Raw genomic sequence first — 19,748 nt, 5'->3', positions numbered from 1 at the left:
TTCTACAATTGTTACACTACAAGTTTTTACTGAAAATCTTATCAATGCCAGTACATTTACAAATACAATTGTCATCACACTGCCTTAAATCTTACCTGACGACGTCAACAGCGCCAGGTTTAACCTTAGGATCCTTTCCCATGATGGACACACTGGCAGTGAAGGAGCCGTCGATGCTGAAGATCACTGTCTCTGTCTTGGGGGGCAGCACTGCAAGGAACAGGTCTGCCGTCGTATGGTCCACTCTGCAAATAAAGGAGGCAGCGCAATACTCAAGGGACAGCCTTACAGTCTTGTGCTGACGAATTAGAAAAAAATCTTATTCTTTGAATAATAAAGGTCAAGGCTTGAATAAGAAATTTCCTTACTTGATTTACATTTATATATGAGATAAAATATTGATTTGCTCCACCTTCAATTGTTGCTCATATTTAATTACTTGAAAAGCACATAGATTGTAGCAAATTAATATATTCAGCCATTTATCAGATTTGTTTTTTTAAGAAAATGCTGCTTGATTAACATTTATTGTTTTTTTTTTCTTAAAAGCCATTATACAAATCAAAATAGTTATATTTGGCAAACAAAGCAGTATTTCAGATGAACATTTTTATTTGGATATACAATTTTCTGTATATGCATGTTTTGGCAATACTATTAAACCAATCAATTCCAAAGCAAATATGTAACAGTCATCTTCAATGCTGAATTGCTCACTTAAACGATAAGATTTTAATTGAGAACTTTTGCATGCAGTTACGGGGTTCAAATGAGTAACTATATATGAATCAAGTTTGAAACATAATTGTTAATAATGAATAATCTAAGGTAGTGGGTACATAACCATTTCGAATCTTGCCCAGAAATGTATAAGGCTATTCTCCTCAAACCAAATGGATTGCCATATTGGTGCTAACCTTGAACCTGGGGTTCTGAAACTACCTCATGTCTTTTGCATACTGCCATAATTTGATAAACAAAGGAGGCAAGTTTCAGAAAAATAAAGGGCACATGCGATTTAGATTGGACATTAAAAAACAGGCTAAAACATTCAACTTTAATGTTTTTTACATTTCATTTATACAATATGTAGAAGACACAAAAGTGTTCCATACAGATCGTCAGAAAAAAGGGTGTTTCTATCGAGGGCATTCCTTATCATAGGATAACCTTTCTAGCAAATACTTACTATGTTTGGTTATATGTAGTTACAAGTAAATCACAAACGATGTCCATTTATATCAAGAAATATCTTGAATACTTTTCTAAGTAACAGCAAATGTAAGCTATTCAAATTTAATACAAGTGTCTTTTTGAACAAAGAACAACACTATATATCTGTTCACTTGGAGACTTTTCTAACGCAATACTTCAAACTTGAATATCTCAGTAATGAGTTAAGATTTTGATTAAAAATTTCACATATGATAATTGTGATTATGTGACTATATTCTGTGCAAGATAACGATAAAATCATTCATCTGTGACAATCAGGCGCATTTGAATGAGGGTAGGTGTGGTTTCATCTTTTGCATGTGAAAATGGTGAAACGTGATATGATTCTTTTTTTTTTTTAAATTTCTTCAAGTTACGTGGGTTAATGCTTCAGGAAAATTAAAATAAAATTTCATGTTGCATGCTACCTTACCCACTTGCAGAAGCATGCTATTGTCATGGATGAATGATTTAATATTTTGCTTGCACACACTGTACTCAAATGATCACATGTGCAATCAAAATATCTAATCATAACTGAGATATTTAAGATTGAACAATATACCCCCCTCTTCTTCGATGGGGGGCATAAAAATGCTGCCTTCGAAAAGTCATCAAGTGTAGTACAGCGTGCTATATAATTCCAATGTAATGTCAATTTCATCATTCTTGGTGGGTTTTTACACCAGGAAAACATAACAATAATGATTAATTAGAAAAAAAATGGCTCGTATGAGCGCAATGTTACAAGCCAGTCGGTCATTTAGATGTGTTACTTTTCACATCATTATTTTACCAAGTACAATTTGAGAATTTTACTTTTTCAATATTTTTTTAATTTGTTATGTTTGATATTTTAATGTTGATAAATTTCAATTGAATTTACAAGAATTATTAGGTATGTGTTGAATTAGTCTGAGTCCATATTGCAAAAAAATCCATTCTAAAATAAGGGAGCTATATTGATTTGTACACGACATACGTTAGAAAAGACTCCAAGTGTCATTACATGGTTACAACATATAATTTATAGCATGTCCTGGAATAAGAATCTTCAGTAGTTTTGATGCATGTACCATTCTTGTTGAGGTGACCATATTTGTGAACCAGTATATAAACAAGGGCTGTTTGTAAAACATGCATGCCCCCCATATGGGCTCTCCGTTGTAGTGACAGCCATTGTGTGAATATGTTTTTTGTCACTGTATGTCAATGACCTGTGAAATGTATCAAATTAATAGTGCAAAAACCAATCAGGACCTATACTAATCAATTATATCCATTATATGATTGAGTCTATGATTTTTTGGATTCCTTTCACACATTTTGACTTATTTGACAATATGTGAAACGTGCACACAATTTGTTATGTTTTATTTATTAATGGTAATGAAACATGTTATTTATAGCAGTTAACTCCCCTAGTCAATGACCACCATAGATAGCAATGCAATCTGATTAAAAATAGCCAAGGCTAGTGTTGTGTATTGGGCAAATGTATATAAGTGCAACTTGACCACATGACCAGTATCATGTGTTTACCACACACAGAAGTCAGTTATGTAATAGACCATTAATTCCACTCCCAACTTTGGCCACTTGCCAAGATACTGACCAGTATCAGATGGGGTTGTGAAACTGTGTAAACAGTGAACACCAGTCCATGTAATACTGGCCTACCACTTGTACTAGTTGATTTGGAGTTAATACAGTAATGCATGTACAAATGAGACACTAAGCCTAAAAGTTAATTATATGTGCCTCTGAAAACTAACCAGACGAGTGGGTTGAAATTTACAATCTCTACTTGGCATTTGAGGAAATCTGAACTCTCAGGGTTTGGATAGAACATCCCCAAATTAACTTTTCTTTACACTGTTGTTATTTTTGTTCAATACACAAATATTAACCTAACTTTACAAATCCTGTACAGTAAAGGAAACTAAATCTAAGTTGATATTTTAATATGCTTGATCCTATTTATGTATTAACATTGTTTTATACATACAAACTGTGTTGCTGTTTTTCAATTAACAAGCAGATTAAAAATTAATTATATATTTTTATGTATAATTTGAATTGACAAAATTAAATGCAAGTTGCGTAGCAAGAATTACATGTTTGATTTATTGTCAGTGAATCGTGACATTTTCTCAATGTTTCAGACCACCAGTTTGTCAAAGCTATCAACCGCTTGGATGGTCAAGCTAAATAGAATTGACCCAGCAAATCACAACTGTCCTGTTGCCATATAATATTACATATCATATTACATTGGTTTTTTAAATGTTGAATTCTCACGTCATTTCCATAAACATAGTATTTACTGGCACAGAAACAAAGGCTTATACATCATTATGAATTAACATGTGTCAAAAATTCAATTTGTAAGTCTCTTTACTGGACAGTGTGAAAACAGAATAAACAAGTGACCTGAAAATCAATAGGGGTCATCTGCGAGTCACGATCAATGTACCTATGAAGTGTCATGATCCTAGGCAAAAGCATTCTTGAGTTATCATCCAAAAATCATTTTACTATTTCGGGTCACCGTGACCTTGACCTTTGACCTTGTGACCTCAAAATCAATAGGGGTCATCTGCGAGTCATGATCAATCTACCTATGAAGTTTCATGATCCTAGGCATATGCGTTCTTGAGTTATCATCCGAAAACCATTTTACTATTTCGGGTCACCGTGACCTTGACCTTTGACCTAGTGACCTCAAAATCAATAGGGGTCATCTGCGAGTCTTGATCAATCTACCCATGAAGTTTCATGATCCTAGGTGTATGCATTCTTGAGTTATCATCCTGAAACCATTTTACTATTTCGGGTCACCGTGACCTTTGACCTAGTGACCTCAAAATCAATAGGGGTCATCTGCGACTCATGATCAATCTACCCATGAAGTTTCATGATCCTAGGCGTATGCATTCTTGAGTTATCATCCGGAAACCATTTTACTATTGCGGGTCACCGTGACCTTGACCTTTGACCTAGTGACCTCAAAATCAATAGGGGTCATCTGCAAGTCATGATCAATCTACCCATGAAGTTTCATGATCCTAGGCGTATGCGTTCTTGAGTTATCATCCGAAAACCATTTTACTATTTCGGGTCACCGTGACCTTGACCTTTGACCTAGTGACCTCAAAATCAATAGGGGTCATCTGCGAGTCATGATCAATCTACCTATGAAGTTTCATGATCCTAGGCGTATGCGTTCTTGACTTATCATACGACAACCACCTGGTGGACGGACCGACCGACCGACCGACATGAGCAAAGCAATATACCCCCTCTTCTTCGAAGGGGGGCATAATAACTTAATTTCTTTGGAATTGCATTTGTCCTTGATATGAATTAATTAATTAAACAAACTAGTACCTGTATTGATTTGAATACGTGTTGCATATGAACGTCCCTAAGTGTACTTACCTTTACCCATTTCTAATAAAACTCCTTCTATTTTGTTTAATAAACAGCACATTCAAGTTGGTTACAAGGCATCTTTTTAACATTAATAATTGTAAAATAGAAAATCTTTTTTTGTATATATATATATATATATATATATATATATATATAAAGATAAATAGTCAATTGAAATGCGTAAATTATGTCGACGTTTGTCCTACTATATCATCTCTGTTGCTTTTTACATTTATTTATTGTCCTACATTAATTTATTAAAAAAAAACAACATTCTTTAGTTAACTCAAAACCAAAAACATATATCTGATTAAACTGAATTTTGCATGGATAACAAATTTCATCCATGGCCCAGAACACAATCTCTAAAACACAGAATTACTCACAATCATTCCATAATATGTCAGACTGTTAAAAATCATAGTAAAACCATGGAAAACTTTCAGATTTTCTCAGACAAAATATCAAAACAAAAGCTCCACGAATGGAGACAGATGCACCCAAAACAGGGCCTTTTCACCCATCACTCAATCCTATCAAACGGAAACCAATTTATTACTAAATGCCACAATGAGCCTGACCATTGAACTAGTGACCCCCAAACAGCCAAGGCAAATGCACGTGTGAAGTATCAAGCCAATCGGTTAATTCTATGATCAGTTTTTGATCGCATACGATTTTTACACTTATTGTGACAGTGACCTATGACCTAGTGACCCCAATTTTAAAAGGCGTCATCTACTGTCCAAGGCCAATGCACATGTAAAGTATCAACCCAATACGTTAATTGGTTGACAAGTCACTGATTGGAAACGATTTTCACACTTATTATAACAGAGACCTAGTGACCCCAACTGACGGACTGACCGACATCCAGCAAAACAATATACCTCCTCATCATCGAAAGCAAGGGGGGGGAGGGGGCATTAAAACATACAAATGATGGGCAAATTAACTTTTTTTTACAGTTAAATTTAACATGTGCAGCCCTTACCATAACATAACATTTTATCTCATACAAAGTGTCAGAGAAGATAATCTACAATGTTTAGCACATACCTGACAACAAGTCTGACTGGGTAAATGCCCTGACACAGCTGTTTGTCCTCGGGGATCGTGAAGGAGAGGCGGCCATGTCCGTCTGTCATCTCTGTGCCCATGTACATCCACTCACCAGCTCCAGACATCACATGAATGTCCGTCTGCAGGGATATAACAGACATAATGTTGCTTGAAATGGAAATAGGTTGGACCATAGGATTTTTTTTATACCATACACTACAGCATGGTAAGCAAAATTAACTTGAAAGCTAGAGCTGTGTCACAAACGTGACGTATACCCTCAGATGCCGCATTGACACAGACTATTTTGCATGCTGTCTTTTCAAAACAAGAGAATCTAATTTATGGCGATTTTTAAGAATTATTATGCCATTATAATATATAGCCATTTTGAACTTTGCACTCTTGAATTCTTTCACATGACACGCTGTCCAATGACTGTGATCATTTATTGCCATTTTTGACCTTTGAACTAAAAGTGTGACCTTGACCTTGAAGATATTGACGTAATTCTTTCGTGCGACACACCGTCCCATGATGGTGAACAAAAGAGCCAAATGATTTTAAAATCTCACTATAAACAACATAATTATGGCCCCGACAAGCTCATTTTTGGCCATTTTTGACCTTTGAATTCAAAGTGTGACCTTGGAGATATCAACGTAATTCTTTCGCCCGACACATCGTCCAATGATGGTGAACATATGTGCCAAATAATTTTTAAATCTCACAATGAACGACATAGTTATGGCCCGGACAAGCTCATTTATGGCCATTTTTGACCTTTGAACTCAAAGTGTGACCTTGACTTTAAAGATATCAATGTAATTCTTTTGCACGACACACCGTCCAATAATGGTGAACAAACATGCCAATAGATTTTAAATTCTCACAATGAACAACATAGTTATTGCCCGGACAAGCTCATTTATGGACATTTTTGACCTTTGAACTTTAAGTGTGACCTTGACCTTGGAGATATCGACTTAATCATTTTGCGCAACACACCATCCAATGATGGTGAACAAATGTGCCGAATGATTTTAAAATCTTACAATGAATGACATAGTTATGGCCCGGACAAGCTCATTTATGATCGTTGAACTCAAGGTGTGACTTTGACCTTGGAGATATCGACGTAATTCTTTCGCGCGACACACCTTCCAATGATGGTGAACAAATCTGCCAAATGATTTTAAAATCTCACAATAAATGACAATGTTATGGCTCGGACAAGCATTTGACCTTGAACTCCAAGTGTGACCTTGACCTTTGAGATATTGACGTTCTTTTTTCACACGACACACCTTCCCATGATGGTGAACAAAAGTACCAAGTCATTTTAAAATCTAACGATAAATGACATAGTTATGGTCCGGACAAACTTTCAGTTTTAAACACACGTAGTGACCCTGTGACCTAGTTTTTGACCTGGCATGACCCATATTCAAACTTGACCTAGACATTATCTAGATACAACTTCTGACCAAGTTTGGTGAAGATGGGATGAAATTTTTGGACAGACTGACAGACCGACCAACTGACAAAGTGACTCCTATATAGCCCCCATTACCAATTGGTAATGGGGGTATAATTAGGTCAGTAATACTTGAAGTATCTGTTAATGGTTAAATGAAGAATTAAAATTCAAACACAAAACTAGTACATGAAAACAACACATTGACCTACACAACTTTTCAACCATTTTTTTTGCTATACACTAAACAAGATTTTGCATGTAAGAAATGCATGTTATCTCCTAGAAATCCGTCGGGTAAAATTTGTGAGCTTATTTGAAGTGTGTTGAGAGTGAACAAATATCATATCAAAATAAAGGGGTGTGATTGAGGCGAAGTCAGAGGGGAGGAAAATTCTGTCTACTGATTTTGACTACGCGAATCGCGCGAATAACGCAATGACAAACCTTAAAACAGACATTAAAATAAAACATACATTAAAATAAACAATTTCTTGAACTTCATAACACTATTTCTTTATGAAAACCTGTTTAACTTCACATTTCACATACTGAGGATGCAAAGTAAACAATATTTACTGTGATCAAAAACAGCAGTTGTTCAATGTATTCACAGTAAATGGACTTATTTAATTAAATATCAAATGGGGAAAACATTAATAATCATAAACAAACACACTTGAGTGTTCTTGTTGAGTTAATGATGTATTAAACTGAGTAAAATTAATATATTTTAATGTGTTTACCTTTTAAAATCTTGCATTTTACATCTACAGTTCAATGCTATTTCAGTTAACTGAACAGTGTGACAAACATAATAAAGCAGAATATGCATATGAATCTGATTACACACAGATCCACTAACATATAAATCAAATCATGTTTGTCTATTTCCATTTTCAAACGATACTCTTCTAAATTGTTTTACTTCGCAAGTAGAGTGAACTCCAATTTGCAAACACTGGTTTCCGAGACACAAATTCACTGCGCACATTTGTAAAAAAAATATGTGTTGCTTGTTTCTAAAACGCAGTCTTCATCGATGACAGACACATTTAATTTATCCTATCTAACTATATGATGACAGTTGCTAATTCGATTGATATTTGTCGTTTGGATAAACTTAATTTTCGCTTTGCAACTGCGCCATTTGCAGACAAATCAGAAAAGAAATACCGAACGCATTTAAAAAGAACGATTTTAATTGGTAGATTGGAAAACAACAGCCAATGACATCGCTCGTTTCAAATTGCTTAGGCAGAATCTACCAGTGTACTATGCGGAGTGATTTCGCGAGCCGCGGATATTTCGGGCCGCACACAAAAGACGTCCGCGGAATCGGATGTACCCCCCTCTCCCCCCCCATTTTTTTTACAAATTTACGCGAATCTCAGAAATGACCTCCGAGACAACCCAACCCGCGGAAATCCGCGGACCCTTGAAAAATCACACCCCTGAAATATTAAAGCTTTTTAAGAAGTATTATTGATGTTAAACGAAACACATCATTTTGGGTTAAACAAGAATTTCAAATTGCTGAATCAGTCCGAGTCCGAAAGTATGCCACTTTAAATATTAATATGAATGAGTTCATGTGATATGTTGGTGTGAATTAATAGTTTTAATACACAAAATCCATGCAGACATCAAAAATTTGTCGAAAGCAGTATTGATAAAAAACAAATTGTGTCGTTTGGGGTAAACAAAGACTTTGGACCATCTAGATGTTTCAAAAGTCAAGTTGACCAGTAGGTTAACCCTTTCAGTGCTGGAACCGAATTTTGAAGGCCTTTGCAAACAGTTTGGATCCAGATGAGACGCCACATCAGGATCCAAACTGTTTGCTATTCTGATAGTATTCTTTGAACAAAAATCTAGAAAATGCTAATTTTAGAAATTAAGCAGACGACATTTTAGCAGGAGACAAATTTCCCAGCATTCAAAGGGTTAATGTCAAGGTCAAATGAGATTAGATGATGTAGGTGTGTAGAAAGTGTCTTAAGACATCATCAAGGCAAGTATAAATGCTTTGTAGGAAGCATTATTTATTTAAGAAAAAATATAAAATCTTGAGTTAACTAAGAATTTGGAACTTTTTAATTAGTCTATATAAAAAAGGAGGTCAATGTCAGGTCAAACTGTTGTTTGGTGTTACAGATGTATTGATAGTGTCTTAAGTAATCAGCCATGCAAGTATCAAGGCTGTGTAGGAAGCATCAGTGGTATTAGACAAAATATGTCATCTTGGGTTAAGCATGAATTTCGAGCTCCTAAATTAGTCTTCATCAAAACGTAGGTCACTGTCCAAGGTAAAAAAAGAAGTCGGGTAATATTGGTGTGTTAAAATAAATCATCAATACAAGTATCAGATCTTTGAAGAATGAATAATTGATGTTATACAAATCATGTCGTTTTGAGTTAACCTCGTATGGACGTGCAGGATGACGGAGTAACAAATGGAAAAGCTTATCACTATATGCCTCCGCTATCAATAGACGCTTGGGATATACAAACGTAACTACATAAAACCAAACTGATCAAGTAATCACTATTTCTGAAAGCCAGTAACTACCAGTCAGAAAATTGTACCTTTTCTCCTGACAGGGAGGTCATGTCTAATGGTCCATACATAAACTTGGCTGTTATCTTTTGAGGACCATCTTCAACAACCAGTACATCGTTACCACGGTGATTAGGCTGCAGATTCTGAAAGTAATATAGTAATCTTGAGATGCTTGAAATGTATATCCTCACAGACTTTCATAATTGATAAAATAACACAAGTTTACTAATTTATTATATAAAAAACATTCTAGTTATGTCAGAAATGTGTGACGCATGAAATGTTACACTTGAAATTTGTATGTAAATGATGCTAATCCGGATGCATTATGTGAGGTCCTGGAGTGTGTCTAAGCACACCAAGAACCACTTAAAATTTAAGATTAATTTTTATATTTGGATGCAAAAACAATAAATTTATATTTAACTGAAAGACTTTCAAATTCGAAAAGCCCTAGTTCTGAAAAAGAGCTGATGGTGAACTGGCACCCAGATAAATCACAACTTTCAGTATGGTGACCACCAACAAACTCACATGCTTGGTAGTTGGAAGTGATCCTGGGTTAATAAAGAAACAAGCCCGCAGACTTAACACTCCAAAAAGTTGACAGCTGGTTGAGATTTATTCCATGTTACCTTTATTTTATACATAGTTCGCCTTTTCTGCCATTTCTCTTTGGGTTGCTGTGAGAGCTGCTCATCAGGGGCCATAAAGACAGAGTTCTGTAACTCATCATTCTGGTAGGAGAACCCTATGTCATGCTGGAACAGCTGCAAATGAGGCCCTGATATTATTGGAGCTGCATTCTTGGAAAAATGGGTTTATGTATGTGCATAAAGTGCCATCTCAGATTAGCCTGCGCATGTCACACCCGCTTATCAGGGACAACACCTATAGCCTTGACTAGATTTTCCTTTAACCCTTTGCATGCTGGGAAATTTGTCGTCTGCTGAAATGTCATCTGCTGAATTTCTAAAATAAGCATTTTCTTCGATTTTTTTTTCAAAGAATACTATCAGAATAGCAAACAGTTTGGATCCAGATGAGACGCCATGTTCTGTGGTGTCTCATCTGGATCCAAACTGTTTGCAAAGGCCTTCAAAATTCGGTTCCCGCACTGAAAGAGTTAAACAACTGCACAGGCGAATCCAGGATGGCCTAAAGCACATGCATGCAACCATGATCTTCTTTTTAACTTCAATATAATATAATGATGTACTTCAATGACCAAGTTTTCATGTGGAAACAAACATACTGGTGTCAAATAAAAACAATTATGTTTAATTGAGATCATAATTTGTATATCTGTAACCTAATATTATTAGTAAGTGAAACATAACACCCAATAAACAGTGTTTTATAATCCATTAATGCCTAGCCTCTAGGGCCTTGGCAAACAGCGTAGACCCAGATGAGACGCCGCATGATGCGGCATCTCATCTGGGTCTGCTCTGGTTGCTTAAAGGAAGAAATATATTAAACATAGAAATAAATATACTAGACATCCCTAATTTTAGAAATAAATAGATCCAATTTAGAAGGATGGGAGAGTCCACTAGGCATAAATGGGTTAATACGGGACGCATATTACTTCTAGCACTCTCCTTACAGTCAAACATGAAGATATTAACACAATTAATAACATTAATATAGCATTGAAATTAACCATAATAATTGTTATCAATCTACAATATTAAACATTAATTTCAACAATTTATGCGCTTTGTTTTATGCAACACAATTAGTGTACATCCACAATTGAAACACAAGTTATGTATCAATCAGCTATTATCCCGAACAATCAAAAAGCTTGCCTGTCTAAGCACAAATGCGACAACATCCGTTGATTCCCAGAAGCTGGCATGGAACAGTGGTGGCAGGGCTCTCACTGGGAACGAGTGAAGCACCTCAGGGCAGTACAACACGTAGTCCAGTCTCTTGTTTCCCCACCACTTGCTGCTCACTGTGTTCAAAATATCATTTATAAGAAAACTTGGCTTGTAAAGACTTTATAGTGTGATACTTTAATGAACAAATAAGCGGGCTAAAGACTGATGTACTTAAAATAAAAAAAGATTATGTGGAACCTTTGTCAGTAGTGATAAATTATCACATTTTAATAAGTTAAAAGTTCAACAGAAGGTCAATGTAAAGGTTAAAATGAAGTCAAGTAATGTGAATGTGTTAAGAGTTTTTAACTCTTTAAGTGCTGGAACCGAATTTTAAAGGCCTTTGCAAACAGTTTGGATGCAAATGAGACGCCACAGAATGTGGCGTCTCATCAGGATCCAAACTGTTTGCTATTCTGATAGTATTCTTTGAAAAAAATCGAAGAAAATGCTTATTTTAGAAATTCAGCAGACAACATTTTAGCAGAAGACAATTTCCCAGCATGCAAAGGGTTAAAGCTATCATTCATGCAAGTATCAGAGCTTTGTACCAGACAGTATTGATATTTGAGAAAACAAGTAATTTAGGGTTAACAGAAGAGTCAACAAGAGATGTGTTTGTCAGAAACACAATGACCCCTATTGCGCTGCTTTGAAGCCATATATTTGACCTTTGACCTTGAAGAATGACCTTGACCTTTCACCACTCAAAATGTGCAGCTCCATGAGATACACATGCATGCCAAATATCAAGTTGCTATCTTCAATATTGCAAAAGTTATTGCAAAACTTTAATCTTGACTTTAACCAAGGTTAAAGTTTTGGGACAGAATGACAGACAGACAGAATGACAGACAGAAAGACAAGCCAAAAACAATATAGCCCTGATCATTCGATCCAGAGGCATAAAAAGTACATCAGTGTCAAGGTCAAACTGGTCAGTTGATAGTGTGCAAAGATATCATCTATTGTAGTATGAAAAATTTGCAGAAACCTAATTTATGTTATACAAAATAGTTTTTTCTTGGTTTACCATGAACAGTCAAAAGAACATACAAACAGACAGGCCAATCACTATATGCCCACTGGTATCGGACGATGCTGGAGGAATAAACATTTAGATATTAGACTCAGGGCTTTGTTTTGTTTTCTGAGCAATGATATCAAGTTCATTAAAATATTGTTGATAACCAATATAAAGGAAATCTGTATTGAGACCATATTGTTTTAAAAGACCTAGCTAAGAAGCATGTCTTCATATTCTGATCAAGTGTATTTGGACATAATATCTTTACAAACAGATAATATCTTGACCCACTGATTGGCATTGATACACATTAAATGAATGTTTTCTGACAATTTTTGACATGTTCGCTATATCATTCACATACTTAAATAGAAATTATAATTTTTTAAATAAAAAAGTAAAAATTTGTAAAATTCTATATAATACAATTGATAAATGTCTTAAATGAAACAGCCATTAATATGATCTATACCAAATTAACCCATGCTGGACATTCTACTTGAATTGTTTACATTTCTAATGCAGTATGAATAAAAACAGTACAGACCAGTGCAACAAAGCATGGATATATATATAGTGGAAATCAAGATATATCAGTCCCCTTATAGGATGCACAACAAAAAAGTCATTCATAATTATTAGCAATCTGCCCTGTATCACTAAAAAAACATTGACATTAAAACAATAAGGGATCCAAATGTTGACATGGATTTGAAGAATGGACCAATTCTCAATTTCGATGCATCCGTCTAATCTAAATGTTGTGTGAAAACTTGCTCCCTAACATGAAAAGTGACCACACAACAAAAACATACAAGAAGGCCAAGATGACCTGTGTTGATAACCTGAAAAGAGACTGCAATGACTGGAACAACATGATATGTATTCAAAAGACACCGATGGGTTTAAAACACAAAATGTCGTCTCCTAATTGTGGACATTAGTGGTTACCTATTTTAAAATAGCATGATAACTGACAAACTCACAACCTAGACTAGCTCTTTAATCGCCAAAATTTGACCTTTGGCCTCTTAGGGTGACCTTAACCTTTGAGGACGTGATATGTGTCTATATTATAGCCAAAGTATTCAAAATATATCAATATAACACAAAGTTATTGTTACGACTGGAATTTTCAAGTTACTGTATGGCACAATTTGACCTTTGAATCTAAGTGTGAACCTGACCTTTGAGGAAGGCAGCTGGTGATACATGAGAAATGGCATCTAATGATGGTGGACAATTTACGAAAGTTATTTAAAAATCCACCTGGAAACTTTGCACAGATGCACTAATGAACAATACAACTGCTTAATGCCACCTTCTTCAAAGGTGCTTACAAATTTGAAGAAGGTGATCTCATGCCTATTTGTGCAAAATTAAATTTTGAAATCCAGCCAGAGGCTTTGTAGATTTTATCAGGTTTGCAACTTAGCAAATTTAAACTGCTGCGTAACCTGGCAGCAATGTTTTGTAACATAACTAGATAAATTGAGGAAATTAGCAAGAGGGTCATACAATGAACATTTACAAGAAGTTATTTTCAAGTCCAGCCAATTGTTTGAGACAAGAAAAAAATTCAGTCTTCAATACAGCCTTATAAACTGCCTCGCTGCCTAGCCACTATGCTATTAAGTGATAAGAATAATTTGAGAAAATCCGGTACTCTGGTAAATTGTTCAATATCTGCAGGAAGTCATCAGAAACAGAGACTTAGAAATTATGAACCAGTAATGTAAATTTTCCAATAAATAGAAAATCATCATGCTTTCATATTAGGATCCATAGGCTAACATCTTACGTTTTTAGAACATTAAGCAGTAAATCATTGCAAGAAACTCCCTTTGAAAAGTAAAAAAAAACATTGACTGTATATTATATATGTTTACACAAAACTTGTTTGCATATAGCACAAAATAACAAACAAAGGCAACTTAGAATGCTGTAAAGTTAACACAAGATAAATTGTCTTCCACCTACAAATACTGCATGCCGAAGCAAAAGCAGGTTACAAACATATAACAAAATATTTGTGTGGATCATAACAAAGTTTATATACAGAACTGAAAAATCTAAAAGGAAGTGTGTACCAAAACAAAAACCAAATCTATCAATTGCAAAATAGAAATATGCATTTTTAAGAGGGTAAAAGTATCTCTATTACTATTTTCACCAGTAAGAACAAACTCATGCTAAGACATGGTGTTTACAACACTGTGTGAGGACAGAATACCATTGGCAATATTGGAAAACGTGCTTCCATATTGGCCACTGCTGCAATATTGGATGCTATTGCTAGACACACTCGACTGGCGTTGCAGCGAGACAAGCAACTCTGAGCCGATAGAGGCTTGGTCGACCAAATTCTCGCCAGACTGTTCACAGGAGTATTGGTCGAGGAACATGTTGATATATTGGCACATGGTCTCAACTAAAACAACCAAACCTCTTACAATGTACTTGTATGCTACCACTAATATTGTGAGTTGTAACAAAACCCAAATAACTGGACATGGCTTGCATTTGTGATCAACTTAAATTTCTACTTTTTATCCATGTTCTCAAAATTAGTTCAAATATTTGTCCCTAAATGTAAGCAAGGAATGTAACATATATAAGAATTCTATGTATTTCTTTGCTCTTGTACATACATTATCATCAATTCCAGAACAATACCTCAGAACACATAATATAAAGATCATGGTCAAGGGCACAAAACCTTATATTGTAAGAGCTATGACATTGGATACCATATTCAGTACCGATAAAAATTACCCATGCTCAGGTAAATACGGGCTTAACCATATGCTAAAAGTATCATATTGTGGATTGAAAAGACTAATCTTAAACAACACTTTCCGTTTTTATGGAATTTTTCGTTTAAGAAAGTCTGCAGAGTGCATAGGTTTATCTGGGACAATACTTTACACACAAGGATTAAGTCCTGTGTCCCCAGAGAGTGGCTTTATAACATGTGTCAATGCTTAACGAAAATAATACAGAACTGGGGCGCATCCATGTATAATTTTGTACTTAAAACATTGTTTTAAATAAGCACGATTCACTTATAAGTATGTTATTGCAATATGAAACAAGTTTTTTTTACAAAGTTCTGCAGGTTGTTATAAGCATCTTGCACTATTTTTTTAAAGTATGTATGCATAAAATGCAGCATAAAATGCAACACAAATGTAACACTCTGGTTATCAGGATACTTTGATAACTGATAGCATTACTCTAAGAAAGAAAAACAAAAGCCACGGGCAAGAGGTAAGTTCCTCGTTTTTTTAAAGTGATATCCTTAAGAAAAGTTTTTTAGACAAAGCACATGGTCCAGTTGATAAATGGTGTATCCTTTTCTATTGGGAAGAAAAATATTCGCAAAAGATTTTTGACCAAAAAATAGAAAATTCATTCAGAAAACAGCATGAACTGGATGAACAGTAAACAATGCAACAAAATAAAACTACTTAGAAATATTGCAAGAAATTGTTTGCTATTCCAGCATGTAGAGTAATCACTGTGCTTCAAATACTGAAATTTTGATAGTATTCAATGAAATATAAACGATGATAGGGCATTTTTAGTAGGTGGTATCCATGAAGTTGCACTTTGATTCCTAATAAAGGACACTTCGGATAACAGAGACTTTCAACAAATTGGGTACTCTGCTAACCGAGTTTTATCTTCTACCTGAAAAGCATTAATGTATATTATAGCTTTTTTTATCAAACATTTTTAAGTACAATTCAATGTGCATAGTCAAGCGCGACACATTGAGAATCTATGCATAACTTAATTACAAACACATGTGGAATATAACCAATGGCGTTGTTTGCTTAAACAAGAGCACCGCATAACGGGTGCCACGCTGGGCTGCGGGTGCAGTTTTGAATAGATGAAAGCTTGTCAGATTTTTTTTAGAGGTCACAGTGACCTTGACCTTTGACCTAGTGACCCAAAAATGAGTGTGGCTTGTAGAACTCATCAAGGTGCAGCTACATATGAATTTTCAAAGTTGTAGGTTGAAGTACTTTGATTTTAGAGCCAATGATAAAAACCTTGACAAAATGTTAAGGTATAAGCACAATGCGGACGGCGGACACAACGAGCTGGCTGTGACAATACCTCGGGTTTACTCCGAAAACAGCCGAGCTGAAAAATCATATTGCCATGAGTTAATAATATTCATGTTATCATTGCAATTTTTAAATAACACTTAAATGCTTATTTCCTAAGAAATATATTTCAAGTGATGACTGCAAATAATTGTGTATATAATGAACTTGTTTTTATGTGGATCATCACAATTGTGTTTTAATTTATTTATAGCAGGGCTCTAAATAACAGGAGCAAAGGGGTCTTTAAGAGGCAAATATAACACATTTATTCTTCATAAAATACTATGCTGTTTGTGCTCATTAGAATTGCATCGTCAAGAAAATACTATAATGCCTGGCCATAAAATTAATAAGAGAATGGCAAACTCACTTTATCTTGAACTCTGCTTAAAGGGAGCACTTACTTCAACGCATTTATAACCTGAGCTCACCCTAAATCACTTTATTGTTTAAGTTAAATAAATTCCTGACCTGCATTGCTGCTTATATATATCTCTAAGTAGCAGTTTTAGCAAAGCGATGTTTCATGACGTTTCGCTACAAAGACCGTTAGTTAAAATTGTTTAAGCATGTGTACTATGTGAAGATCAAGGGGTTAATTTTTGGGTGATTCAAAAACTGGATAATATATGAGTCATATAGACTGTACCTATCAGACATATCGAATTAGTTTCACATTTATCTTTCACATCTGTACAAAATCATAATCATATTCCAAAGCAATTAAAAAATGTTTCAGTAATTTGTTTTTAATTTACTTCAGTACATACATTTTTATGTATTGCCTGCTTACTATAACCGTTTTCCACAGCGAATTCTGAATTTCTGATTCACTTAAAAGAGTTTGTTATATCTGGTAAAAAGTGTTGACTAATCAGGAATAGAGGTGCCATTGTCATTGAGATGATCTGTTAAAGAAGTGTCCACACAAATTTGGCATCCGACTCTTTTAACATTTGAATTATCTCAAATATGCAATACAAAGTGCTATACCATTTACCAACCCAGGGCCCTCAATCCATTTTAGGGGAAGCGGGTCGCTACCCTCATGAGGGGGAATTTTCGCGGTGTTTCCCTTTTGGGGGGGATTTTTTTTTACTTACTCTCTCATTATTACATTTGTACATGTTTGCACTATATTCATTTCTTTTTTCATAATTAAGTATGTTTGACAAGATTAAATTGTAATAGAATTGAGATATAATAATCATGAGATACATCTTTTTTTTTTTTAATCAGGGGGAATTTTTCCCCCCAAAAGGGGAAAAAAGTATACTATTCAGGTGGGGGACTGCGGCCCAAATTCGGCCGCAGATTGGATAGATTGAGGGCCCTGCGACCAAGATTGGATAGATTGAGGGCCCTGCGACCAAGATTGGTTAGATTGAGGGCCCTGCGACCAAGATTGAGGGCCTGCGACCAAACAATGTGTTGTGTCTGAAAACCAAATGAACAGAACATAAATTAAACAAGAGTTCCGCGGTCGGAGATGACCGCATTGAAGCCGGATTTTTGATTTAAATGACAGGAAAGTACCTTTCGTGTTTTTGTCAATGCAATACTTAAATTACTGAAATATTGTTCAAAGGTCAAAATGAAATGTAAGTACTTTTCAAGGCATGAGCAAACCTTGTGTTATGTTTGAAGACTCTATGTCCAAGCATACCAAAGTTATAACAATTTTAACATTTTAACATTTAAGGTCACAGTGACCTTGACCTTCAAATGAATGACATTGAAATGACCAGTGGTCATCTTCTAGTACTGGCCAATCTTTATTTCAAGTTTGAAGACTCTAGGTACAAGCATACCAAAGTTATAACATGAAATAAGAACTTTAACATTTTTACATTCAAGGTCACAGTGACCTTGACCTTCAAATGAATGACCTTGAAATGTCCAGTGGTTACTTACTAGTTCTGGCCAACCTTCATGTCAAGTTTCAAGACTCTAGGTCCAAGCATACCAAAGTTATAACAACTTTAACATTTTTACATTCAAGGTCACAGTGACCTTGACCTTCAAATGAATGACCTTGAAATGTCCAGTGGTTACTTACTAGTTCTGGCCAACCTTCATGTCAAGTTTCAAGACTCTAGGTCCAAGCATACCAAAGTTATAACAACTTTAACATTTTTTATATTGAAGGTCACAGTGACCTTGACCTTCAAATGAATGACCTTGAAATGACCAGTGGTCATCTGTTAATCCTGGCCAACCTTCATGTCAAGTTTGAAGACTCTAGGTCCAAGCATACCAAAGTTATACCATGAAATAAGAACTTTAACATTTTTACATTCAAGGTCACAGTGACCTTGACCTTCAAATGAATGACCTTGAAATGACCAGTGGTTACTAACTAGTTATGGCCAACCTTCATGTCAAGTTTCAAGACTCTAGGTCCAAGCATACCAAAGTTATAACAACTTTAACATTTTTTATATTGAAGGTCACAGTGACCTTGACCTTCAAATGAATGACCTTGAAATGACCAGTGGTCATCTGTTAATCCTGGCCAACCTTCATGTCAAGTTTGAAGACTCTAGGTCCAAGCATACCAAAGTTATACCATGAAAGGTCCAAGCATACCAAAGTTATAACAACTTTAACATTTTTTATATTGAAGGTCACAGTGACCTTGACCTTCAAATGAATGACCTTGAAATGACCAGTGGTCATCTGTTAATCCTGGCCAACCTTCATGTCAAGTTTGAAGACTCTAGGTCCAAGCATACCAAAGTTATACCATGAAATAAGAACTTTAACATTTTCGAGCACGCCGCCCGCCCCCCACGCCCGCCCCCCCCGCCCCCCCGCCCGCCCGACAACATCAATCTATAAGCCGAGATTTTTTCGAAAAAAATCCGGCTAAAAAAAATTAAGCAATCTCCTCTCACATGTGGCTTTTGTTGTTCTCTATTATCGAAGTGCCATCTGTTATCAAATTATCTGCATACCG

At 35.3% G+C, this 19,748-nt stretch overlaps 1 protein-coding gene and 1 long non-coding RNA gene across 4 annotated transcripts in view; both read right to left on the bottom strand.

Moving 5' to 3' along the window:
• Positions 1-19,748, bottom strand: part of LOC127855146 (protein retinal degeneration B-like) — a 71,450-nt gene that overhangs the window by 4,970 nt on the left and 46,732 nt on the right. For all 3 annotated transcript variants that reach the window (XM_052390552.1, XM_052390559.1, XM_052390567.1), the window contains 6 exons: positions 14,902-15,099; positions 11,567-11,715; positions 10,388-10,522; positions 9,779-9,895; positions 5,710-5,852; positions 96-245 (listed from right to left, as the gene is read on the bottom strand). In XM_052390552.1, the coding sequence (XP_052246512.1) occupies positions 96-245; positions 5,710-5,852; positions 9,779-9,895; positions 10,388-10,522; positions 11,567-11,715; positions 14,902-15,099 (892 nt within the window). The remainder of the gene's footprint in view (positions 1-95; positions 246-5,709; positions 5,853-9,778; positions 9,896-10,387; positions 10,523-11,566; positions 11,716-14,901; positions 15,100-19,748) is intronic.
• On the bottom strand, positions 3,708-4,512 carry LOC127855733 (uncharacterized). Its single transcript, XR_008037663.1, has 2 exons — positions 4,078-4,512; positions 3,708-3,938 (listed from the first exon to the last, which is right to left on the bottom strand). It is a non-coding gene; the product is annotated as an uncharacterized LOC127855733 (long non-coding RNA).

This window comes from Dreissena polymorpha, chromosome 1, assembly GCF_020536995.1.
Source record: "Dreissena polymorpha isolate Duluth1 chromosome 1, UMN_Dpol_1.0, whole genome shotgun sequence".
NCBI lineage: Eukaryota > Metazoa > Mollusca > Bivalvia > Myida > Dreissenidae > Dreissena > Dreissena polymorpha.
This window is presented reverse-complemented; position numbering and strand designations above follow the sequence as displayed.